We start from the raw sequence: 26,376 nt of genomic DNA, 5'->3' as shown, positions 1-26,376 counted from the left end.
CTAGAATGTGGAAGAACTTTGGGCTTCGACAATGTTATTTTGAGTAGTGCTTGAATTGCCCAACAAATGTGTTATATCTGATTGGAATGTTGGAATTCTAGTGACTCCTAAGAACATATTTCTTATGCTTTGGAGTGTACCCACAATATCCATCATATTAGGACGTCCTTCAGGGGATTCTATTGTGCATAACAAACCCACATTTATGAGTTGTTTGAGGCAATTGAGATATTTATCTTCTTCAATGCTCATACTAGTCCTCAATAGAATTGTGTCTACCACTTCCTCTACTCTGTTTGGAAAAGCATTACCCACCCATTTTTGTAAGTTCATTCCTTCCCCAAACATATCATCGGTGGGCTTCTTTCTAGTGAGCATCTCCAATAACATTATTCCATAGCTGTAAACATCACCTTTTGTTGTGACACGTCCACCCAATCCATATTCTACATTCAAACATTATCATAGTAAGCTTATCAATTCACAATGTTTAATAAAAACAGGAAAATCGTAACATTGCCTAACATGCTATCTAGTTAAAGTAATACCTGGAGGAATGTAGCCAGTAGATCCTTTGAGTGCACTTGTGGAAGTGAAAGAAGAATCTTCAGAATTTGCAAAGCATATGGTAGCAATGCCAAAGTCTATCAAATATGCTGTCATATCTTCACCCAGAAGCACATTGTTGGGTTTTAAGTCACAGTGGATCACTTGCACGAAACAATGATGATGGAGATATGTTATTCCCTCAGCAATATCTATTGCTATATTCAGCCTTTTAATCAAACTCAAATCACTTTGTTCTTCATTATTGTGATATAACCACTTCTCCAAATTTCCATTTGGAATTAATGGAAATATTAAAGCTTTGACTTGGAGGTCTGAGTAAGATGTTATAATTCTAATCAAATTCCGATGCCTAACTTTACTTAGAACCTTGCATTCCTTGTCAAAGCTCTTGTAAGCCCTTTCATCTTCCACATTAAGAAGCTTGATAGCAACAATTGTGCCATCATTCAAAGCCCCTTTGTACACTTTCCCAAAACTTCCAATTCCTAACAAGTTGGCATCACTAAATTCATCTGTTGCAGTAATGAGCTCTCCATAGGAAATTCTTCGGTGCCCCACATTTAAGGATGCACTAGACAATTTATGTTTCTTGTGACATCGTCTCCACAAAATTCCCAGAAATAAACATAATACAACAACAGTGGCTATAATTGCACTAACAATGATTATAACTCTTTTTAGATGCCCAACATTATGATGTTTGCCAGTAGAGCATGGTGGCAAACTTACCCAAGGCCCACAGAGACCAGGATTTCCAGCAAATGCAGTGGCACCGAGCTTTCTGAAAACTCCCCCTTTAGGGACTTGTCCTGACAACTTGTTGAAAGAAAAATTCAAGTGACGAAGCATTTTGATATTTTCCAATGACATGGGTATTTGACCTGACAAATTGTTGGAGGATAAGTCCATGTCCTCAAGACTGAGAAGTTCATCAAGTGAATCTGGAATTAGACCTTCAAGTGCATTGTAGGAAAGATTAAGATATTGTAGTTCTTTGCAACTTCTGAGCGCATTTGGAATGTGACCGATTAGCTGATTTCTAGAAAAATCTATAGCTTGAAGCATAGTCATTTTGCTTAATCCGGATGGCACGGGACCATGTAATAAATTGTTTGAAAGGTTGAAATAAAAAGCTAAATTTGCAAGGCCTGCAACTTCTGGAGGTATGTGCCCACTAAGCTTGTTATATGATAGATCTACCAGTAATAAATTAACACATTTCCCTAAATTTGCAGGTATATTACCTGATAACTGGTTCTGATGAAGATATAGATGTGTTAGTTGTTGAAGATGAGCAACAGAATCAGGGATTCTTCCAAAGAGATTATTTTCCCTTAAATCCAGTAAACTTAAGCTTTTGAGTTTCCCAATTTCTATTGGAATGTTTCCTTGGAAATTGTTATAGGCCATATATAAGCCCTGCAACTTTTGAAGCATATTAAGTGAAGAAGGAATTGGCCCTGTAAAAGAGTTAAGACTCAATGCAAGGCGTATTAAATTAGTGAGGTTTCCAATCTGTGGAGGTATTTCTCCTGTTAATTTATTGTCTGCCAAGCCTAAATAGGTCAGTTGTGTAGAGAGCTGTCCTATAGAAAAGGGCAAACGTCCTGTGAGACGATTAGCCGATAACTCTATGTTCTTTAAGTTGGAACAGTTAACAAGAGCAGTAAGAATGGGCAAGTTCATGGTGCTGCCGCTAACCAGTTGATTATGGTATAAGCCAAGCGTGAGAAGCTTTGTCAATTTACCGAACTCCGTGGACACCACTCCACTGAGCTGATTTCTGGCTAAATCGATTATTTGAAAGTTCGTACAATTGAAGAGGGAAGCAGGAATGCTGCCAGTCAACTGATTAGAACCTAGATAGAGTTCTGTCAACCAGATGTTCTTGCTACACAACTCTCTGGGAATGTGACCAATCAACTGGTTTACAGCTATATCCAATACTTGAAGGTTTGTGCAGTTAGACAAAGAAGATGGAATGTGTCCTATGAGATGGTTAACATGCAGACTTATAAAGCTGGCCTGACTTAACATACCCAATTCGGAAGGAACACTTCCATGAAGATTGTTGTTACCCAAATCCATCTGGTCCAAAGAAGATAGGTTTCCCAAGCATGCTGGGATTGTACCCGTCAAATTGTTATTTCCTAACACAAAGAATTGTAAGCTGGATAGAACACATAGTTCTGCGGGAATATTTCCTGTGAGATTGTTAAAGGACATACTCAAGTCCCACAAACTACGGCACTTACCAAGAGTGGGTGGAATAGAACCTTGGAGTTGATTGGAAAATAGGTAAAGAGTATTTAAGCGAAACAAATTTCCCAAATCATAAGGAATATGATCGTGGAAACTGTTATTGCTAACATCAAGTACTCTAAGAAAGGAGAGATTGGCGAGAAGAGGAGAGATTGTACCTTGTAATGCCATGCTTGAAACATTGAGGGAAACGACTCTCTGCCTGCGCCTGCTGCATATGATACCCGTCCACTCGCAGAACGAAACATTCGGTTTCCAGGTAGCGGCTAAGGATTGGAAGGGATCATATGTAATTGCAGACTTGAATGCAAGTAGAGCGTGTTGATCGGTAGCATTGGTTAGACGAGGATGGTGACGATTAGAGAGATGAGTTGTTGAAAACACAAAAGGATTGGCAAAGAGAATGAAATAAAAGAGGAGGAGGCACCACCAGGAAAGAGAAGGGATGTAACAGATCTCCATATTTTCCTTCTCTAACAGAATGATCTCTGAAACACAACAGTCACAATGCTTCAGAAAACCATTGTGATTGCTTCCTTATATAGACGCATAGATTCATTTTTAACTTCAAAATGTTAGAAATGTAAAAGGAGAATAAATTCAAACTTAGAACAAAGTTGGCAAAACCGTCTAGCTGTCTGCCATTTTTTCCAGAAATCTTTTCAGACTGCTTTCCTGCTTTCCTTTCACTATGACGATGTATATACCGCGCACTTTCATCATCAATCCCCTGCTCCAACTACACGGCCATAAGGGTCATCTTGACTACTGACTATTGGTCTGTGACTTTTATCTAGATGGATACAGATAAATCGTCCAGTGTGCTACTTTTCCCAGAAATCTTTTCACACCGCTTTCCTTTCAGAATAACAACGTATATACCGCGCACCTCGAACTAGTGTAATCGTTCTCCATTATCAATCCCCTGCTCCAACTACACGGCAAGGGACCTCGCAATCTCCGGCCATAAATAAGGGTCATCTAGAATATTGACTGTTGATCTCTGACTTTTAGACCTAAATGTAAAAGGAGAATAAATTCAAACTTAGAAAAAAGTTGGCGAAATCGTCTAGCTGTCTGCCATTTTTTCCAGAAATCTTTTCAGACTGCTTTCCTGCTTTCCTTTCACTTTCATCGTCAATCCCTTGCTCCAACTACACGGCAAGGGGACCTCGCAATCTCTGGCCATGAATATTGACAGTTGATCTCTGACTTTTAGACGAATGCAGATAAATAGTCGATAGTCACCTTTCCGGTGACTAATTTCACAGACCTATAGTCTACATGAATCTTGACATTTGAAATTAGTTGTTAACCACTATTGACGATCTAACTTCCAACACTATGAAGACCCCAATAATCAAGGAACAAGAAAAACGTGTAGGAGATTCTAGATGTTAGGAAACCGAAAATAAACAAACGTCTAGTTGTTTTTCGCGCAAATCACGCTGTAAGAGAGGGTTCATGTTAGCTGCATTACTAAGCTGTTAATATGAGGGATTAGGAATGATTTATTAATGTTAAAAAATGGGTGTTAAATAATGGATTAGATGTCAATATTTAAAAATGGGTGTTATATGTTTAAAATAATGGTTTAGAAGTTAGAAAGAGAGGTAAAATAATAAAACAAAATGTTAGATGTTTGAGTCGTGTCTATGTGTTTATGGAAGGAGGGGTACTTGTTGGGAAGATCTGTTTAATAAAATGTGTTATTATTTAATATTATATTTTAATAAGATTGTTATGGTTGGTAGGAAAAATATTCGAAGAAAAATATCAAGTTAAAGGTGTAGAAAGAAATCGCTAAGAGGACATTGAGGTGATTTCCAACAGATAGTTATGTTGATTTTCATGAAGGATGAAATGAGATTATGTGGAACATTGAGATTGTGAAGTTAGAATATTACAGTAGATAAGGGTTGGACTCTCAAAGAGTTCTAACCATGTCATAAAATTATGCTTGATTATTGTAAAGAAGATTTGAGATTTGTTGAGGGGTAAAATGCTTTCTATAGCTCCATCTCATTATGATTGAGTTGAATATGTTTGAGAGGAAAGAGGAAGTGTTAGGTGCTCATACATAAAGCTCCCTTTGTGAATACTTATGAGTTATTTTGTGAAAGGTGAGATTATTCATATGAATTCCTAGTAAAAGTTAGTGAAATGTGTTTTTCTATGTGAGTTATTATCAATATTGTTGAGTCGTTAGTAAGAGGGTGTAAGACCCTTGCCTAGAGTGGCATTAGGCACCTCCATCGAACTAATGCAAATGACCATGTTGGATAGATGATTTGGTGGAGACATCTTGATCCATTAGCAAGGTGAATTTTAGGGTTGACTTGCTTAGGCAAACTTCAGATAGACATTTTGGCCCATTAGCAAGATAGACTATGGACAAGCTTGGGTGCACTCCTATAGAGAAATAGGGTGCAATACGAAGACTTGGGTTCTTTTGCAGATAGATAGGGTGCACTACAGAGACTTGGGTTCTTTTGCAGATAGATAGGGTGCACTACAGAGACTTGGGTGTTCTTCTAGACAGATAGGGCACACTACAGGTACTTGGGTGCTTCTGCGGATAGATAGGATGCCTGCGGATAGGGTTTGGGCACTTCTTTGGATGGATAAAGTGCATTTTTCATGGAGTTAAGCTGAATTCAACAAGGATTTGGGCAGACTTGGATAAAGGCTTGAGAATTTGGAGTGTTGAGACTTATATGAATCAATGGAATTAGGTGTTTTGCACTGGGTTCTAACAAGCAAATGAGATGCCTTGGAGCACAAGTTGACATGGATTGAAATTGTGGGATGCACTCACTGAGTGCACTCCCTTGGGCATGCATCCATCATGATATGTTCATTGGGTGGTTTGGGTGCATTTGAGTGCAGAGAGAGTTGTGGATGGATGAACACCCTTGGCATGCTAGATAAGACTTGGTAGATGAGACAACCTAGGTGGATGGATGACTTAGTGGGATCAAGATGACTTGTACATGCACTTCACGTGATGGAATGGTTTGGTGGAATGAGCTCGCTTGATGAGACTTCTTAGAGTGACATGAATTGTCAAGAAAAAGGAAAAACACATATGAGTGGATGTTTCATGAGGCAAGGCACCAACAATCATAAATGAATCATCACTAATTGATGGAAGAAAAAAGTGCTTTAAAGGAGGGAGTTATATGCTTGTGCCATGGAGGGATGTGATGAAGCAACTTGTATTTCCTTGGTGAGATGGAAAATGGAACATGGTTGTAGAAGGAAGACATGTCAAAGTTCTTGGGTTGGTTTGTACAAGGTCATTTGGACATTTTTGGGCACAAGGTTGTCCTTCCACGATTTATTTGTACTCTGAAATTGAGCCACAAGCATAGGCATGCTCTTCCTATTGTATCAAACACACACACACACATAAGAGTGTTAGGAACCTAGCTTGGGTGCTACCCATCCACATATACTAAGTTCTTCTGTGGATGTTTTACACATTTGAATGTATTGTCACATGTATGCGTAACACTATCTAAGTGTTATGTAAGTTTTAATCCTTTTACAATAATGCAATGCACATAGGATTCTTAATTATAATAATACTAAACAATGGAAAACACAAAATAAATAGAAATTTTCGATGGAAACCCTAACTAGGAAAACAAAAAATTGTTTAGAGCCACAACCTTAAGTTTTATCATCAATTAACTTCATTGTTTACAATATAATATATAGGATCTTGTGACATCCAAGGCACCTAATCGACTGACTCAGATTAGATTACAATCTTAATTCCTTAACCGTAATTACAAAACCATGGGTTGGAATTCTATTCACCGTAATAACGCCAAAAGAAAAGTCGTGTGTCAAAAACCACTAAAAACCAGACAAAAAATACACCCCTCTTTTTTTCCCTAGTGACTTCATGGAAAAACACCCCTCTTGGAGGAAGTCCAAATGTAACCCACTTTTATGGCTAAGTTAATAAACTTGGGAGTAGCTGAAGTGCTATAGACTTTAAGGGGGATGTTGGATATTCTAGTCACCTTAACAATAGGTTTGGGTAGACTTTCGAGTGGAAGCTTGGAATAACAGTTGTGACGATGACTCTCTTTGTGAACTCAAGGCAAACTTGTGTTATAGTTATTGGAGGTGATCTTGGTAGTCAACTACCACATTCCTTTTTTTAATTGAAGCATCAACAACTCACTACCATGAAGTAGGTAGTGGAATCGAAAGGAAATTGAAGGTGTTGAGCTTGGTGAAAGATAAAGGATATGGAGGAGTGGTTTTGTTAGAAACTTTTGATGGCAACATGCCATCCTCTCCTATTTAGAAACAATGAGTTGGATAGTTTGGAGTTCAAGATGTAGGTACTAGTGCGTGGGTGACTAAGAAGAATCATTTGAGTTGTGGAGGCAACTTGATAGTTTTGTAGAAGAAGTGAAATTTTCCCTTAGGTGACTGTGATGATAATGTGAAAGCACCAAATACTTGTTTAGTGAGACAAGGAAGTTCTATTCTATGTGATGAGTGGAGACAATGAAGGTGTCATCCAAGGAAACATTGACAATCGACCTATATGGGGCAACAAGGAATGTAGACCAAGTGACTTGGACAATGTCCTCCCACCTTTTGTACAACACTTAGGATGAGGTAGAGAATTCCTTAGGTAGCTTGAAAATGATTGTTGGATGACCTGAAGATTGGAAGGATCATTATTTGAATGTGATTGAAGTATTGGTACATACATGCCTCTCTTTAAGAAGAGGTACGAAAGTATTTTGGGTAAAAGCATGTTAATGTGTATCACTTTTTCCCTTTTTGTGGCAAAGAAGTTTTATAAAAATAAATGGAGTTGGAATGTTTACTCTTAAATTTACAAAATCATCAAAAATTAGGTGGTGGCAAAAGAAGACAAAACATGTCAATTTAAATTCAACTTCATGTCATATTTTTTCTAAAATTTAATATATAATTTTTACCTAATTTATTCATTTTCTTTAAAAGATATCATTAATATTAAATAAATTTTTAAGTAGTGACAAAACCGCGACCCCCCATTTCTCTATTGATTTATGTTTTTTAATTCCAATTTCTTTAAGAGATGTGTTGTAAACATTCTAAAGATTGCTAAACAAACTTAAAAATAAAAAGTAAGCATATTTTTTAATTATTATTAAAATACTAGTAAAAATGTTCATATTTTCGTATATATAAAACCGCGACCCAAGAAACTACCCTTTCAAGTTTATAAAATCAATTTTTTTTAATAGAAATTTGAAAATAACATATAACAAAATGTTAAAATTATTTTTTGAAAATTTTTAAAATATATTTTATATTTTTTATAATAAAATTTTTAATCATTATTATAATAACGTATTTTATATTATTCAAAATATAATATATAAAATTATTTGTTTAGAAATTCTACTATTTTTATATATATTTTTAAAAAGTTTTAGCATTTCATTTAACTTTACATAAAGTTATTTATATTTTGTGAGTGATTAACCATAGTATTTACCAATATTTACTATCAGTTGAGTTATTTGCAAATTTAGTATTTACTTTTTATAACATTATTTATATTTTCTAAACCAATTAAATAGATTCACTATGGCTTTTACCAAAATTTATTGTGAGTTAGCTTTGTTACAAATTTAGTATTTATTTTTTATAATTAACAAGTATGAAACTCAACTCATTTAATTGATATTTTTATATTATTATTTTTTTTTATCTTTTTTCATTTGAGTACTTTTTTGCTTTTGCCATATAATGAGACACATATAAATGCTTTTACCCTTTTAGCTATCTCATTTGATTTAGGACACTTTGGATAGATTATTGAGACACTTCAGGGATGCAAACATGTTGTTAATATGCCACCTTCATTTTGGATGTTGAGTTGCAAAAGGTCACTTGACAGTTGGAGGCAAAGGTGGGGAATTTACCTAGGTCCAAAGGAATTATGTAGATAGACTTGATTGTATCATGAAAAGATATTTCCAGCATGGTGTGTATTTATCATTACTTGGGCATGATCGTTGGGTTGGTCACTTGACTTTTGAACACATAGATATATTTATGTACAAGAGCATGGAAGGTTGATTGAAGTAATGGTGTAGTATCAAGTTTGGACATGTAGGATTTGGATGAACATTGAACATGTTGGAGTAGAGGCTCACTAGACTTGGAGCCATAATGGACACCATGGGGATGGTAGCGACTACATGATGCATGTTTTCTTGTCTAAGTAGGATTACTCAAAATTGTTTGCTTTTATAAGTAGGAAAACCCAAACTTGAGTAAGTATATGAAGACGATGGAATATTCAACCAAGGAAACCATGAAGCTTTTGACTTGTATGGTAGGCTTGGCAACAAACCAAGATGACAAGTTTGAGGTGTAGAGACCTTGGTATTTGAGGACCAAGGAGGAGGTTGAAACTTTCTTGGGCACACTTAAGTGAGCCAGTTGGTGATAATACTCAAAAATCAAATGATTATTGGAAGAATGCAAGGGTAGAATTGGAGTGGATGCGCTTATATGGGCCTTTTGATGCAAAAGTACAATGGCCTTCCAACCTCATCACATGAATCAGACATGGGTGAATTATGGATATTGGAAATGGTCTTGATAGCCACTTGCCATGGACTTCTAATTGAGATGCAACAATATGGCTCATTGTCAAGAAGCTAATGGTGGAGCCTAGTGTTCCTTTGAAGAAGGTGCCTTGGCTCAATAGAGACAACATAATGTTGGATTAGAGGAAATGACTTGACAATTGAGGTAAGAGTTGTGACATTTCCTTAGTCTAGGAAGAGTTGTGTAGAGGGAACAAATTACATAAGGATAAGACTATTATGGGGCATGGGACATGAATTCTCACAGATTGGACATGGCAGTTGGAATAGATACCCAACCAATTCAAGACTTGGGACGTTTAGAGAACAAAAGAATAAAAAAGGGGTAAACGTATGAATGTTGTAGTAGGTTTGGAGGTGTGACATTTGGATGATATGTTTGATGAAGGATGGATTGCACTTATAGGAGATAGTAGCAATAATGGTGGATTAAAGTGCAACCATTGTAGCAAAAGGAAACAATGACCAAATGCATTGTTTATAGAATTGGGTAGTAGGCATTGTCCACGAAGTGGATATAATGCAATTACATGTCAACTCTATCATGGAAAATGTAGAGTAGTTGTGATTTTTTTGATATAGTAGGATTTTAAAATCCGGGGTTAAATACATTAGCATGAAATTCAAGGTTTCCACTAGTCTTTGGTTGCAAACAAATGCATGGATTCAGATGGACTTGAGAATAGAGGTTCTTGGGATGTTGTTGAGGATGTAAGATAATCACTTAAGAGTTGTGTTTAGAACCTTCATTGCATTGATGTAGACGACTATGTTTAATAGACGATTTGGTGGAGATGCCTTTGCCCATTAGTAAGGTGTGTTATGGATAACCACCTTGGCCCATTGACAAGGTGAATTTTGGGGTTTCCTTGGCAAAGTATAATCTATTCAAACATCTAGGACCATTGGATAAATGGAACGTGGAAAAGCTTGGGTGCTCCTATGGTGAGACAAGGTAAACTATGGAGAATTTAGTACTCGTGTGAATATATAGGGTGTAATATGGAGACTTGGGTGCTTTTACGAATATATACGACTTGTTGCAGAGACTTGGGAACTCCTGCAGATAGATAGGGTTCATTGTGGATAGGACTGTGGTGCTCATATAGATAGATAAAGTGTGTTGTGGAGGGAGATAGGATTGATGCACCAAGGAGTTACGTGGATTTGACTAAAGGTTCAAGGATTTGGTGTGTTGTGACTTATACAAATTGACAGAGTTAAGTTCCTTGGGGCGCAAACTACCATAAACCACAATCATGGGATGCACTCACAAAGCATACTCTCTTGGGCATCCATCCATTAAGCACATGTACATTGGGCGCTTTGGGTGCACTTGAAAATGGATAGAGTTGTGGATGGATGGATGACCTTGTTGTGCTTGAGATGACTTTGTAGATATAGTGACCTTGACATGAACAACCTAGCATATGGATGACTTGGATGTGGACCCAGTGTAAACTGTTATTTCTAAGATTGAGTATTCTAAGAAAGGAGAGTTTGTTGCACCGAGAGGTGCATTCTACAACCCAATATGAGTTGACATGTTCAACCTGGAGTTGAAATGTGTCTCTTTTAAAATAATCTCGATAAAAAAACAATGTCAGATAGAATATAAAACAAATACATACATACCTACATATATTAATGGTAAATTTTAATTAAAAGCATTATAAAGCATCAATAATAAACATCAATAATACCACTCTCAGTATCCTTGCTTGGTTAGTTGTTGCGCCGGAGGCGCTCTACAACCTAGTATAGGGTATATGTGTAGGCATTAGATGTAAGATGTAAACATTTTTTAAATTCAATTTTTTTAATTGTAATTTTGTTTTTATTAATAAAATTACCAAGATTTTTTTAGATAGAAGAAAATCATAATATATAGATAACATATAAATAAGTCATAAATTAACATCCATTTTACCATATAAATTCTATTGATGATTCTCTAACCATATTTAAATTTAACTAATAAGCACATAAAGAATTAATATCTACAATATAACAAGATTATTAACCATGAATATTCACTCTCGTTTTACCATGGATATTATTAGCTTCTATATAAAATTTCTTACAATACCATAAGCCAATACCATGTTTTATCAATACCACATACCCAAAAACCATAACTCATATATATATATATATATATATCTATGTTAGGATATTCCGACACATAGGATATAGTTAAGTTCAACTTGGTCTAGTATAGAGTTAGGTAAAGTGTGTTTCTTTACCGTTGTACATTTTGTAACTTACAATCCGACGGTCACGATATGTAGTGATCCGACGGTTCACTCTCACCTCGGTATTACCGACACTTGATCCGTGGCTTGACACCCGATTGGTCCATGAGTTCTATTTAAAGCGCATGGAGGGTCATTGTTCGGGTAATCCGTGCATGAGAGAAGCTTATGTAAATTTTCATTCTTTGATTAATAAATTGCCTGTAGTACCCACGTTGGGACAGGCCGTGGACTGTTTCCCTCCTTGCACTCTGAGGGTTTTAACCACGTCAAAAATACTGGTGTATTGATTTGAGATCTGGTTGTGAGCGGTGTCCTTTTGGTATTCTTTCTGTGGAACTTACCCTGTAAATTCCTACATGGTATCAGAGCTATTTGAGGGCCGCGTCCGTTGGTGATCCAAATCTGAAGCCGGTAGAACTGCATGCGGCTGTCGTTTCCTAGATCTGCTGTTTCTGACTGCTTTCGGGCCGAGAGGACTGCTCTGTTGCGTTCGGAGCATCTGTTCCAGTGAGGAACCCCTTTCGTTTCACGCGAAAAGGTTTCCGGTAGCCCTAGCTGCGTCATTTTTCAGATCGGGAGGTATACAGTGTTTTTTTTGCAGTTTACTGTTATTTTCTCTCTGCTTATTTCGGTCTCAGTTTATTTAGCCTTTTTTTTTAACCGGATCTATACCTTTCATTTCTGCGTATGCTCTTTGCCCTGCGACTCTGTGCGATCTGGGCAAATCAGAAACAGAAAGGAAGGATTTTTCTCATGCGTATGCTCTTTTCCCTGCACCTTAGTGTGATCTCGGAAAATCAGAAACATTGAGAAAAATATTTAGTTTTTCGGCAAAAGCTAACTTTGAGATTTTTTTTAAAATTTCTAGTTTTTTGGCTAAAGCTAACTTCGAGCCGCAAGGTTCGTTTTTCTTTGCATATTCGTGTTGGGTTTTGTGTTTTGTGTTTTGTAGGGAAAAAGAGCTTTCTCAAGGCAAGCACGCAAACCAAGGCCCCCCCCCCCCTCTCTCTCTCTCTCTCTCTCTCAAATTTTTTGTATAGATCAATTGGTTCAAAGCTATTTTAAGAGAGTAGAGGTCTTGGGTTCAAGTCTCCATTTTGTGGGGGCGGATTTTTTTCATTCCCGCACATTCGCGCACTTTGCCGGCAACGTCAACAATTTTTTTTCAAAAAGCCATAACTTCTTCATCCGGAAGCCTTTTTCAGAGCCGTTTTTTTTAAAACCGCCTATTTTTTCGAGATCTATCCATTGGAACACTTACTTTCAGCATCTTCAGCTTCAGTTTTTTTTAAATGGAAAGTCCATGCCAAGTCATTCTTGACAGCACTAACTACTTCCAATGGGTAGAATACATGGAAGATTTACTTAGAAGTAAAGGTCTCTTCAGAATAGCCACAAACCAAGAGAAGAAACCCAAAGATGAAGACAAGGCGGCAAAATGGGAAAATAGACAAGATCAAGCACGTGGTTTGATAGGGATGTCTATTTCTCCTGATCTTAGATTCCACATTGCAGGACTTGAGACTCCTCATGAAGCATTAGAAAAACTTGCTAAAGTTTTTGGGATTAAAAATGAAATTAGAGCCCATCAACTTGAAAATGAGCTGCTTACTTTGGATCCTAATAATTTTTCTTGCATTGAAGATTTCTTGTCCAAATTCAAGACCCTTAGATATCTCTTGGAAGGTGTTAAAGTTAAGAAAGAAGATGGTAACCTTATTTATTCCATCCTTACTAAGTTGGGACCAGCCTACTCTGTATTTGTTTCCACTTTCCATTCTACAAGGGAAGCTTTCATTTGTCAAGGACAAGACTACAAGGCCCCTTCCTTTGACTCCTTTTGTGATTCCTTAATAAGAGAACAAGAAAAACTCTTACACCTTGGTCTTCTTAATCTTGGAAACTCTTCCACGAAAGCGTTAGCCGCCCAGCAGCAACCAAATTCAAAGAATCCTAAGAAGTCATATCCTCAAAAGAATGGTCCTAAACCATCTCAGCCTCAAAATGAAAGATCATTTCAGCAAAATGATAAGACCAATAAAAACAAATGGAAGAAGACTGATAGACATTGTAACTTTTGTAATCGAGATGGCCACTTAGAATCTAAATGCTTTAAGAAGATGGAAGCCTTGGAAGCCGCAATGAAGAAACATAACATCCATGTGGAGCCTACTTCAACTTCAACTTCCGGAATGGCACTTTCTGCATGTCATTGTCAATCATCTCAGTCTGGTTATGCATTAAATGTATCTTCTTCTTCTTCTCATTCTCATGAGTGGCTCATTGATTCTGGAGCCTCTTGTCACATGGCCAAAAACCAAGCCATGTTTTCTTCTTTAAATGATTGTAACACCAAAAATATATATATTGGTGATGATAGATCTCTTAATGTTGTAGGGACTGGAACTGTTCATCTAGACAATGGTCAGTTTAATGATGTATTATGTGTTCCAAACTTATCCTGCAACCTTCTATCTGTCTATCAGATAACTCATTCAGGTGAAGGTAAAATTGTTGAATTTTCACCTCATGATGTTGTAATCAAGGATCTAAAAGATCCTAAACAGATTCTAGCTACTGGTCTTGCTGATGATTCCAAAAGGTTGTATAAGTTTCACAACTTTGGGTCATCCAATCTTCCCTCAGTATTTGTTGCTCATAATGATGAAGTGAGCAAACTTTGGCATGAGCGATTTGGTCACTTAAACTATCGCTCCCTTCAGCATCTATGTAAAGAAAATATGGTGACAGGTCTTCCTATGGTATCTTGCAGAGATGGTGTTTGTTCCGGATGTGTACTCGGAAAACATCATCGGGACAGTTTTGACAAACGTGCCTCTTGGCACGCCTCAGCCCCTTTACAGCTTGTGCACAGTGATTTATGTGGTCCTCTTCCTGTTGCTTCATTCTCTGGCTGCAAGTACTTCTTAACTTTCATTGATGATTTCTCCAGACGCACTTGGGTATACTTCTTAAAACTCAAGAGCGAAGTATTTAACACTTTTTTGGCCTTCAAAGCCTTTGTTGAAAAACAATCTGGACATCAAATTCTTAAGCTAAGAACTGATAATGGTGGAGAATATGTTAAAAACACATTCATCAACTTTTGCACCGAAAATGGAATTCAAATGCAACATACTGTTCCATACACTCCACAACAAAATGGTGTAGCTGAAAGGAAAAATCGCACCTTAAAGGAAATGGCTAATTGTATGCTGCAATCTAAAGGACTCAGTCTTAGTTTTTGGGCCGAAGCAATTAATTGTGCAAATTATATAATCAATCGCACTCCTACTAAGGTTCTAGAGAATATCACTCCAGAAGAAGCTTGGAGTTCCATTAAACCAGATGTAAGTCACTTTCGTGTGTTTGGAAGTGAAGCATGGGCCCATATTCCAGATGAAAAGCATAAAGCTTTAGAACCTAAGAGTGAGAAATGTACTTTTGTTGGATATTCTGAAGATGTAAAAGGTTATAGACTTATTCCATTTAAGTCCAAAAATGTTATCATTAGAAGAGATGTAAAATTTGATGAAAATAAATCGGCCTGCGAGCCTAGTCCGGCGGATGTGCCACCTCTTCCTATCTCTTCTATTTTTGAAAACATTTCTTCTTCAGATGATGAAAGCGAGGATGATAATCCTCCCCCACCTTCTCAGGATCCTCAACTTCCAAGATGGGTCCGTGCTACTCGGGATGCAGCAGGTGATCTTGCCGGTGATCCTACAGATCAGCGACGTACACGTTCTCAGTTTGAAAGAGCCTCTTCTTTACTGGCTCAAGCTCCAGTAAATCATGATCCTGACACTTTTGCAGAAGCTTCAGGCCATCCACATTGGGAAGCAGCTATGAATGAAGAATATCATTCATTGATGACAAATGATACATGGGATCTTGTTCCTCTACCAAAGGGACGCAAACTTGTTAGATGTAAATGGGTTTACAGAACCAAGTATGGACCAGATGGGAAAGTTGATAAACATAAAGCTCGTCTCGTTGCTAAGGGCTTTTCACAGGTTGAAGGCATTGACTACACTGAAACCTTCTCCCCTGTTGCCAAAATGAACTCTATCCGCCTTGTTCTTTCCCTTGCTGCCTCTTTAAAATGGGAAGTCCATCAGATGGATGTTAAATCTGCCTTCTTGCATGGGGACTTGCAGGAAGAAATCTATATGGAACAACCCATTGGCTTCATACAAACAGACTCCAGCCTTGTTTGTCGACTTAAGAAATCCCTTTATGGCCTCAAGCAAGCTCCTCGGGCTTGGTATGCCAAAATGGATAGCTTTCTTTTAGAATCTGGCTTTTCTAGGTGTCATTCTGACAATACTGTCTACACCAAGAAAGTGGGCAACTCTCTTATCATCCTTGTTCTTTATGTTGATGATCTTATTCTTACTGGTAGTGATCCCAACCTTATAAACCATGTGAAGTCCAGCCTTAAAAAGAAATTTGAAATGACAGACTTAGGACACTTACACTATTTTCTCGGTCTTCAAGTCTTGCAATCCCAAGAGGGTATTTTCCTTTCCCAGTCCAAGTATGCTTGTGATATTCTTCGTCATTTTCACATGGAAGACTGTAAGCCAGCCCCTTCTCCCTTTCAGTCTGGAGTCAAACTTTCAGTCTCTTGTACTTCTCCTGAAGTTGATGCTACCTTATACCGTCAACTTGTCGGAAAACTCTTGTATTTAACCCATACTCGTCCTGATCTTTCCTTTGCTGTTGGCCTTGTTGCTCGTTTTATGCAAAACCCCCGTGAAAGTCATTGGAAAGCAGCTAAAAGAATACTTCGTTATGTTCGAGGTACAGTACAGTTTGGGATTCATTACAGTGCCAAAGCAGCTCCTCTGTTAGTTGGTTTCACTGATTCTGATTGGGCTGGTGACCCTGATGATCGGAAGTCTACTGCCGGTTATGTCTTCACTCTTGGTTCAGGACCTATTACATGGGCTTGTAAGAAACAGGCTGCCATTTCTCTTTCGTCAGCAGAAGCAGAGTATCGTGGTGCCGTGGAAGCTAGTAAGGAAGCCTTGTGGCTTCGTCAGATCCTATCAGAGTTTGGCTTTGAGCAGCAGCATCCAACCACACTTTGGTGTGATAATCAAAGTGCCATTCAGCTATGCAAAGATCCAGTCCAGCATCAGCGCAGCAAACACATTGAACTACACATGCACTTCATCAGAAAGCTCATTCATGACCATGTTCTTGAAGTGCAATATTGTCCAACAGATGATCAGGTTGCAGACATCTTCACAAAGGCTCTCACAGAGGCGAAGTTCACTAAACTTCGATATATGCTTGGAGTTCAGGAAGTTGTCACTAAGGGGGGATAGGCTCTAGTGCCTCCTTCCTTCTCCTATTGTGTCATATTTGTAAATCCTTCAATCCTATCCCAAGTTGTTCTTAAGGGGGGATGTTAGGATATTCCGACACATAGGATATAGTTAAGTTCAACTTGGTCTAGTATAGAGTTAGGTTAGAGTTAGGTAAAGTGTGTTTCTTTACCGTTGTACATTTTGTAACTTACAATCCGACGGTCACGATATGTAGTGATCCGACGGTTCACTCTCACCTCGGTATTACCGACACTTGATCCGTGGCTTGACACCCGATTGGTCCATGAGTTCTATTTAAAGCGCATGGAGGGTCATTGTTCGGGTAATCCGTGCATGAGAGAAGCTTATGTAAATTTTCATTCTTTGATTAATAAATTGCCTGTAGTACCCACGTTGGGACAGGCCGTGGACTGTTTCCCTCCTTGCACTCTGAGGGTTTTAACCACGTCAAAAATACTGGTGTATTGATTTGAGATCTGGTTGTGAGCGGTGTCCTTTTGGTATTCTTTCTGTGGAACTTACCCTGTAAATTCCTACAATATATATATATATATATATATATATTTTCATAACATTTTTATATTAAAACATAGTACTTACAATAAATTTACAATATAACAAGATTCTTAATCATGGATATTCGACTCAATTTTATCATGGATATTCTTAACTTGTGAATAGGTTTCTTTACAATACCATAGGCCAATAACATGTTTTACAATACCATGGGTCTATCAGGTTTAAGAAAGTATATAGATATATATATTTGCACTTTTATTGTGAGAAAAATACATCATTCTTAAACTTTATAAAAATATTTCAATAGAGAACATAAATAAATTATTCGAATACTCATATTAATTAAATATTTCAGGGTCATTCCTATGTATATATAGGGAAAGTGAAAAAACAATATTTTAATATAACCATAATAAAATATTTCAACGGCGAAGAAAATAAGTAATTGAAAATGAAAAAATTCAATTTTAAACAATAAAAAAAATTCTACGTAAAAATAAAATATTTCAATAAACAAAGTTAAATATTATTAATGTTATTTAAAAATATATTCATATAAAAAAACTTATCCAAAGAGTCATCGTGATTATTGACTCCTGGTCTGAATTTTGGATGGACGCAGATAGATAATCGAAAGTCACCTTTCCCAGTGACTAATTTCACATACCTATAGTCAAGATGACCCTTGACTCATCAAAGATATTAAATTTCAAATTAGTGGTTAACAACGGTTGACTATTCCTGGGTTTGATCTAAGTCTCAACACTACGAAGACCCACCCAATTGAATAATGAAACTGTCTAGGAGATTCTAGATAGTAGGAAACCCTAAAAAAAAGGACGTCCAGTTGTTTTGCGTGCAAATCAGGCTGTGAGAGACTGTACATGTTGCTACATTACTAAAGGTGTTAATATGAGGGATTTACGAAGGATTTATTAAGGTTTAAAAATAAGTATTATATAGTTAAAATGATGGTTTAGAATTATAAAAGAAAATAATTATGTTGGATCTTTGATATTGAGTTTGGTTTATATTTTTCTTATCTTATTTAAGATGCTATATTTTAGCATGATTGTTGTGGCCCGTGGCAAAAATGATTTATTGAAGGAAGAGAGTAAAAATAATTATGTTGATTTTCATAAAAGATTAAATGAGATTATGAAGTTTGAATATTACAATAGAAGAGGGGTAATATACTTTCAAAGAGTTCATACTTTGTCATAAATTATGTTGGATTATTGTAAAGAAGATTCAAGATTTGTTTAGGGGTAAGGTTCCTTTCGTAGCTCTTTTAAGATATAGTTGAGTTGATTATGTGTGAGAGGAAAGAGAAAATGTTAAGTGTGTTGTAATATTGTTTTATATTTTACATTTATATTTCAAAAAATATATAAAGAAAAAGAAAACAAAAAATAAAAAGGATAAAAATATGAATATGAAAAAATGAAAAAAATATAAAAAAGAAATGAATCCCAAAAAAATAAAATCAGTGAGCAAATTTAAATGTCGCTTTCAAAATGTGAAATACTAATCTATAAGGTTTAAAACTTAGTATTTATGCTTTATTTGATTATTATTTTATATGGTATAATATGACAAAATGTTTTTGTCATTTGTCAATAAACGTCGCGCCAAAGACAACAGTGATGATTCACTCCGCTCAGATCTACGATAAACAAGGCTTTTTGCCCTCCCCCCCCAACGCTCTCGACAGTTAACATGGGATGGTGGGGGGGCAGGGGGGGAGGGGGTTGGCAGGAAGTAGTTTCTCCCAAAACTACTAATGAGATGTGGCAGCGGCTGGGCCATTTTGGGGGGTCACCTCCAAATTCCACTTACCATCGACACCCCCCGCCCCCCAAAATACCACCTTCACTCTCCCGCCAACGACTCTTCCATCTGCCTCTCACCTCCCGCCACGTGTCTTCCCCTTTGTTGCTCATATCCTACCAATGGCTCACCGTCCATCACTCCACTTTTGCCAGCACTCCCGTCCACGCCATTTTCTCGTTTAACATTCAAAAAATGTCGCCAATTTCTAAATGAATGTTAAGACATTAAAACCCCGCGCCCTATCCATTTTACAAATAATTCCTTTCCACTCCATAATCATTAAGAAAGTCATTACACAGTTAAATCCATCTTTATAAAAGACCCTCTGGAGCTAGTACACCATTTCCTTTTTCTTGTCATTCATCTCGCAGGACGAAGGATGAAATTGCTACCGTATGCCAACCTTCAACAGTCAATTCCTTGTGCACAGTCAGCAATTTCAAGGGTAACTCTATCCTCCAAGCTTCTTCTATCCAAGTTTTATGTAATCTAGTCACTGCCCTTTGTTCTCTATTTTCATTTTTCAAGATGTCAAACCGAAAAGGAAAAGGGAAGGCTACAGAGTCAAATCCCCTTATTCCTCCAGTGCCAGATTTTGACAAGGCTCTTTTAGTAGATACCTTGTACAAGATTGTTGAAGCCTTTTCTGAATTCGAACTCTACGAGTTCCATAACTGGGAAAAAAAATGCTTGGATAAGAGTGATGAATTAAGTGTCTGGGAATCCTTTCTCCCACAATTTGTTTTCCCCCAGACTCACTTCTTTCCTAAGTCTTTTGTCTGGTACCACCTAAGATACTTACCGAGTCAAAGGACAATCATTTCTCAGAACAATGAAGTCATTTTCCTTATCTCCCCTAAAAGTATCTGCAAAGCCTTGCAAATTGAATATCAGGCCTCCCATGCCCCTTTTTCTACTGATAGTCTAATGGAATTATATAACAAACTCACATTCCCTCAGAGAGCCCTGATTTTTTAGTATTTTCTTCCTGAAAATGTTGAATTACCTAGGACCAGTCCCCCATATCCAGCTTCAATTTTCCCTTAAATCTCCAAGCAGGTGATTTCTATGGTAACCCGACTGCTCGGATACCATAATGATAAATGGGTAGATGAGGTAGTGTTAGTTTTTCTATCTACTTTTTCATTTGGAAAGCAACCCTCCCTCCTTTTCAATTACAGTCATTTTTTGGCTAATTCAAGCCATGACTAGATTGTAAATTTTAAAGCAGAAGTTGTCTTTAAGTATCATCCAGTCCTAGTTTACCTTATGCTATTTTACCAGTCAGACAAATTTAAATATCCTTTACAAAAGACAAATAGTGAAGGTAACCCTTGGTCAGTCATTCACTAAACTTCTCTGGTTAGAAATAACTTAGAGGAGTATTCTTTCACTAATTATGTTGACAAATTTTTATATACCTGACTATGTTTGTTAAGCAGTGATGTAATCCCAAGAATCTCTTTAGAGATAAATAAATTTTTACACTTAACAGAGCAAGCAAAAGTTGGAGACTAGTATTTATACCAGAACTAGATTGAGATTAGAGTTTATGGATCAGAATTGCCCCCTTACAGGCTGCCAGTTTTTGTACCTATTAGGATCTTTGCATTGGAATACTCTAGGCGAATGTTAAATATGGATGAATTGCATTTTGTCTCTTATAAGAAGAAAGCACAATTGAATATGAAAACTCACATAGGGCCATATATCATCAACACCAGAGCTGCATTAAAGGAAATAGAAGCAATCTTGTGTCACATGAAGTTCAAACTCAATTTTTCTTGGTCTTATGATCCTCAGGGCATCATTTCCAAGCTCAGATTGGAACATAAAAGTACTCCCTATAGGTTAAATGATATTCTAGAGAAGCAGAGGATTGATGTCTTCATAGGGAATTTAAAGGATAACATTCAACACGAGGTTCACCTTTGGGAACCTGATTCATTAGAGAAGACATACAGGTTGGCAAGAAAAATTGAAAGCAAAATTATGGCAACAAGGAAGCCTGCCACTCATAACTATAAAGATGGAAGTGTTGTTTCTCCTAGCCTTTCACCACCTACAAGGCTGAGACCACAAAAATTGGAAGAAAAAAGAGAAAAAGGGCTTTGTTACAATTGTGATATAAAATACACTAAAGGTCATAAGTGTGCCGAGAAGAAATTAATTTACATAGATGGGGAAGAGGAGCAAGAAAAGGAACAAAAAACGTCAAAAGAAGAGGATATACACCATGAATCAATCCCAGAGAAAGAAGAAATGAATCTGACCATATCTTGTAATGCATTGGTAGGAATTACCACTCCTCAAACTCTCAAGATAGAAGGACATATCAAGAAGAAAAAGGATAACCTCACTTTCGCACAGAATCGAATGAAACAATAGGTAGATCAACATCACAATGAAAGAATTTTTGATATAGGCGACTGGGTATTTTTACGAATACAACCATACAAACAAATGTCCCTCAAGCAAGCTAAGAAGGATATTAAATTATCACCAAAGTACTATTGTCCTTACAATGTGCTACAAAAGATTGGTACTATGGCATACAAATTGGAGCTTCTTGCATCTTCCTGGGTGCCCCCAGTTTTCCATGTTTCATGCTTAAAGAAGGTTATAGGTGACAAGCTCCCAGTTCAAAAATATTGTCAGAACTTGACGAGGAAGGAAAAATCTTATTGGAACCTGAAGCAGTCATGGAAACAAGAACCCAACAGCTACGAAATCGATTAATTTTTTGTGTATTTCATCAAGTGGAAGAACTTTCCTACTAAAGATTCCACATGGGAGGACGAGAATTTTATATAGAAGCATCCATAACTACTCAAGCGTTGAGGATAACACTTTTTGAAGGAGAGGGGCATGTTAGGTCCCTATACTGCTAGTGTAACCCCTTATTTTTATTAGTGCAACCCCCTTATTATATGTTGTGCCATGTAGCCCCTATATTGTTATTATTCTGCCCCATAGAAGCCCACTATTGTTATTGTTGTGCCCTTACATTATTATTGTTATGTCGGCTCTGATTATATTATGACCCCTTATAATCCTATATATAGAAAGGAGGTCTTGTGATTTGTATCATCCAAGAATTTTTCATTTGTGTAATGTAGAGGAGGTTGCCCCCTCGAAGAGGCTGATTTTTAAGTCGCTGATCTATCTTTTCTATCTTTTGTGAGATGGTTTCATAACAATTTCAAAGGGAAATGGATTTAGCTTTTGTTGGTAAAATTAATAAGTTTATTATTATTTTTTTGGATGATTTAACTGTGTTTTCAAACTCTGATGAAAAGCACTTAAAGCACTTGAGAAAGGTTTTTTATAGGTGCAGAAAATTTAGAATCTCGCTCAACCCAAAGAAATCTCTGTTTGCCATAAAGGAAGGAAAGTTACTTGGCCACGTCATCTCAAAATAAGGAGTGGTAATTGATCCTAAATGAGTCTAAGCCATTGAGGTAATTGGTCTACCTATAAATAAAAAAGAAATTCAAGCCTTTTTAGGAAATATTAGTTCTCTAAGGAGATTTATACCAAACTATGTTGAGATTATTAAAGATATTACTAATCTGTTGAAGAAAGATTATGAGGTTAAATGGATAATGTAGGCTAGATATGCATTTACACAAATCAAAAGGTTATTTATGAAGCTCGAGTATTAGCTAGTCCTGATTATACAAAGCCCTTTAGCATTTTTTCTTTTGCCTCTAACACCACTTTAGTTGTTTCTTTACTGCAAAAGAATGATAACCAAGATGACCATCCAATTGCCTCCTTTAGTAAAGTTATGAGAGATGCAGAGCTGAAATATGACATCATTGAAAAACAAGATTATGCCCTTGTAGAAGCCCTACAATCTTTCAGAACTTATGTCCTTCACTCCCCTATTACTTCCTATGTCCCAAATAATGTTGTCAAAATTGTTTTGACCCAACCTGATACAAATGGTAGGAGAGGGAGAGGGATAGCTAAAATTCTTAAATTTGATCTAGACATCAAATCCACTAAGCTGGTAAAAGGACAAGGTTTAGCCAATTTGTTGGGTGAATCTAATTGTAAAGTTCTGGGAATAAGCACTATCATGCAGGTATCAACAGAGAAGAATCCACAAAAACCTTCTCCAAGTTCAACAGAGAAGAATCCATAAGAACCTTCTTCATCTACAAACTCAGCTCCTCTTCCACTTCATATTGAGGAAAAGTTCCTGTTATTTGAATGGTATGTTGATATTGTACACTTTCTTCATGATTTTGAGTACCCTCTTGATTTCACAAGAAATCAGTGCAAAACTCTTAGATTAAAGGCTATGAAGTATTGTATCATCAATGCCAACTTGTATTGGAAAGACCCATTAAATATCTTACTTCTATGCCTAATTGAGAGTGAAACAAAATGTGTTATTGATCAGTTTCATGAAGGAATATGTGGGGGTCATTATGCTTGGAGAGCAACAACACATAAGATTTTGAGAGTAGGTTTCTATTGGCCAAAGTTGTTTTCACAGGTTGGGGCAAAAGTCAAAAGTTGCATTCCATGTCAGATTTTTTTTTGGCAAACAAAGATTAGCAACACTCCATTTTGTTCTAGTTTTGATTGAGGCACCCTTTTTATAATGGGGACTATATTTCATTGGAGAGATACATCCAACATCTAAAAATCAACACAGATGGATCTTAACTGCTACAAATTACTTTACAAAGTGGGTAGAAGCTATCCCGGTAAAAAATGTTACATATACTGTTGTCATTAAATTTATTGAGAAAAATATAATATCTAGATTTGGTTGTCCTCAAAAGATAGTCACAGATAATGCATAGACATTTAGTAGTGTTAAAATGATAGAATTTTTCCAGAAATATCAGATTTTATTGCATCATTCTACTCCATACTACCCTCAAGGGAATGGATTGGCAGAGTCATCTAACAAGAGTTTAGTAAAAGTGATTAAAAAGGTACTAGCAGATCATAAGAGAAACTAGGACATTCATCTCAAGTGTGTAGTTTGGGCCAACATAATTTCACCCTAAAGATCAATAGGAAAATCCCCTTTTCAGCTTGTCTATGGCACTGAGGCCATTCTTCCTACACATCTAGCTTTTCCTGTCATGAATCTTTTACAAGAGTCGAATTAAGAGCCTGATGATTTGTTTAGAAGAATCAATCAGATTATAGAATTAAATGAAAATAGAGATGATGTTCAGTACAAACTTCATCAATATCAAAACAAGATGAAAAGTTTGTTTGATAGGAAAGCTAAAGAAAGAGATTTCAGGGAAGGAGATTTGGTTTTGAAATGGGATGCCCGAATAGAAGAAAAATGGAAACATGGTAAATTTGATAATCTCTGGTTGGGACCATTCAACATTGCACATGTCAAAGGAAACAATATTTTTATTCTACAGAACCTAGAAGGAAGATATTCCTTATTTCATGTCAATGGACAATATCTCAAGCACTATATTCAGTACTGAAAGATGTTACAGCCATAGTTTTCATGGCAAGTGTGTTTTTCACAGCAAATACTCCATAGCCCAAGGATAAGGCACATGGATCTACATGTTCTCTGCATCTCACAGGAAAACGCAATCCCCAGATGGAGTCAATGTTGTAACATTGTTTTATATTTTACATTTACATGTCAAAAAGAAAAGAAAGAATAAATATATATAAAGAAAATGAAAATGAAAAAATAAAAGGGATATAAAAAATGAATATGAAAAAATGAAAAAAATATAAAAAAGAAATGAATCCCAAAAAAATAAAACCAACGAGCAAATTTAAATGTGGCTTTCAAAATGTGAAAATGTTAATTTATAAGGTTTAAAACTTAGTATTTACGCTTTATTTGATTATTATTTTACATGTTATAATATGACCAAATGATTTTTTCGTTTGTCAATAAACACCGTGCCAAAGACAACAATGATGATTCACTCTGCCCAGACCTATGGCAGATAAGGCTTTTCGCGCATGCCCCCCTCCCCCACCCCCGCGCTCTCGACATTTAACATGACGTGGGGGGGGGGGGGGGTAGTTCTCCTTAAACTACTAACGAGATGTGGCAGACGCTGGGCCATTTCGGTGGGTCACCTCCCAATTCCACTTACCGTCGACAAAACCCCCCCGTGACGAAATACCACCTTCACTCTTCCGCCAACGACTCTTCCATTTGCCTCTCGTCACGTGTCTTCCCCTTCGCCATTCATATCCCGCCAATGGATCATCCACCCACCACTCCGCTTCTGCCACCACTACCATCCATGTCATTTTCCCGTTTAATATTCAAAAAATGCCACCAATTGTTAAATGAATGTTAAGACATTAAAACCCCACGCCCTATCCATTTTACAAATAATTCCTTTCTGCTCCATAATCGTTAAGAAAGTTGTTACACAACTAAATCCATCTTTATAAAAGACCCTCTGGAGCCAGTACACCATTTATTTTTTCTTGTCATTCATCTCACAGGATGAACGACGAAATTGCTACCATATTCCAACCTTCAATAGTCAATTCCTTGCACAAAATCAACAATTTCAAGGGTAACTCTGTCCTCCAAGCTTCTTTAATCCAAGTTTTTTGTAATCTAGTAATTTCCCTTTGTTCCTTGTTTTTAGTTTTCAAGATATCTAACCGAAAAGGAAAAGGGAAGGCTATACATTCAAATCCCCTTATTCCTCTAGTGCAAGATTTTGACAAGAATCCTTTAGTAGGTATCTTGTACAAGATTGCTGAAACCCTTTCTGAATTCGACCTCTATGAGCTCCATAATTGGGCAAAACAAAAATACTTAGATAAGAGTGATGAATTAAGTGTCTTGGAATCCTTTCTCCCACAATTTGTTTCCCCCCAAACTCACTTGTTTCCTAAGTCTTCTGTCTGGTGCCACCTAAGATACATGTCGAGTCAAAGGGCAGCCATTTCTCATAACAACGAAGTCATTTTTCCTAT

General features: G+C 36.8%; 1 protein-coding gene across 1 annotated transcript; it reads right to left on the bottom strand.

The window, feature by feature from the left end:
• On the bottom strand, window positions 1–25,692 carry LOC149173764 (uncharacterized). The gene is made up of 3 exons (XM_089426820.1): window positions 25,533–25,692; window positions 549–3,320; window positions 1–446 (listed from the first exon to the last, which is right to left on the bottom strand). Exons 1-3 carry the CDS (start codon window positions 25,690–25,692, stop codon window positions 1–3), a joined length of 3,378 nt encoding a protein of 1,125 aa, XP_089282946.1.
• Between the last annotated feature and the right edge of the window lie 684 nt (window positions 25,693–26,376).

Source organism: Pinus tabuliformis, chromosome 4_2 (assembly GCF_031772625.1).
Source record: "Pinus tabuliformis cultivar Carrire ecotype Pingquan chromosome 4_2, CPIR1, whole genome shotgun sequence".
Taxonomy (NCBI): domain Eukaryota; kingdom Viridiplantae; phylum Streptophyta; class Pinopsida; order Pinales; family Pinaceae; genus Pinus; species Pinus tabuliformis.
This window is presented reverse-complemented; position numbering and strand designations above follow the sequence as displayed.

Excerpts from the sequence above, each read along its gene's own strand:
- LOC149173764 (XM_089426820.1), bottom strand. The coding sequence starts at position 25,692 with ATGACATGGATGGTAGTGGTGGCAGAAGCGGAGTGGTGGGTGGATGAT. Across the intron at positions 3,321-25,532 it reads ACGGGGGGGTTTTGTCGACG|AGATCATTCTGTTAGAGAAG; the intron begins GTAAGTGGAATT and ends GTTGTGTTTCAG. Across the intron at positions 447-548 it reads TACTGGCTACATTCCTCCAG|AATATGGATTGGGTGGACGT; the intron begins GTATTACTTTAA and ends GTTTGAATGTAG.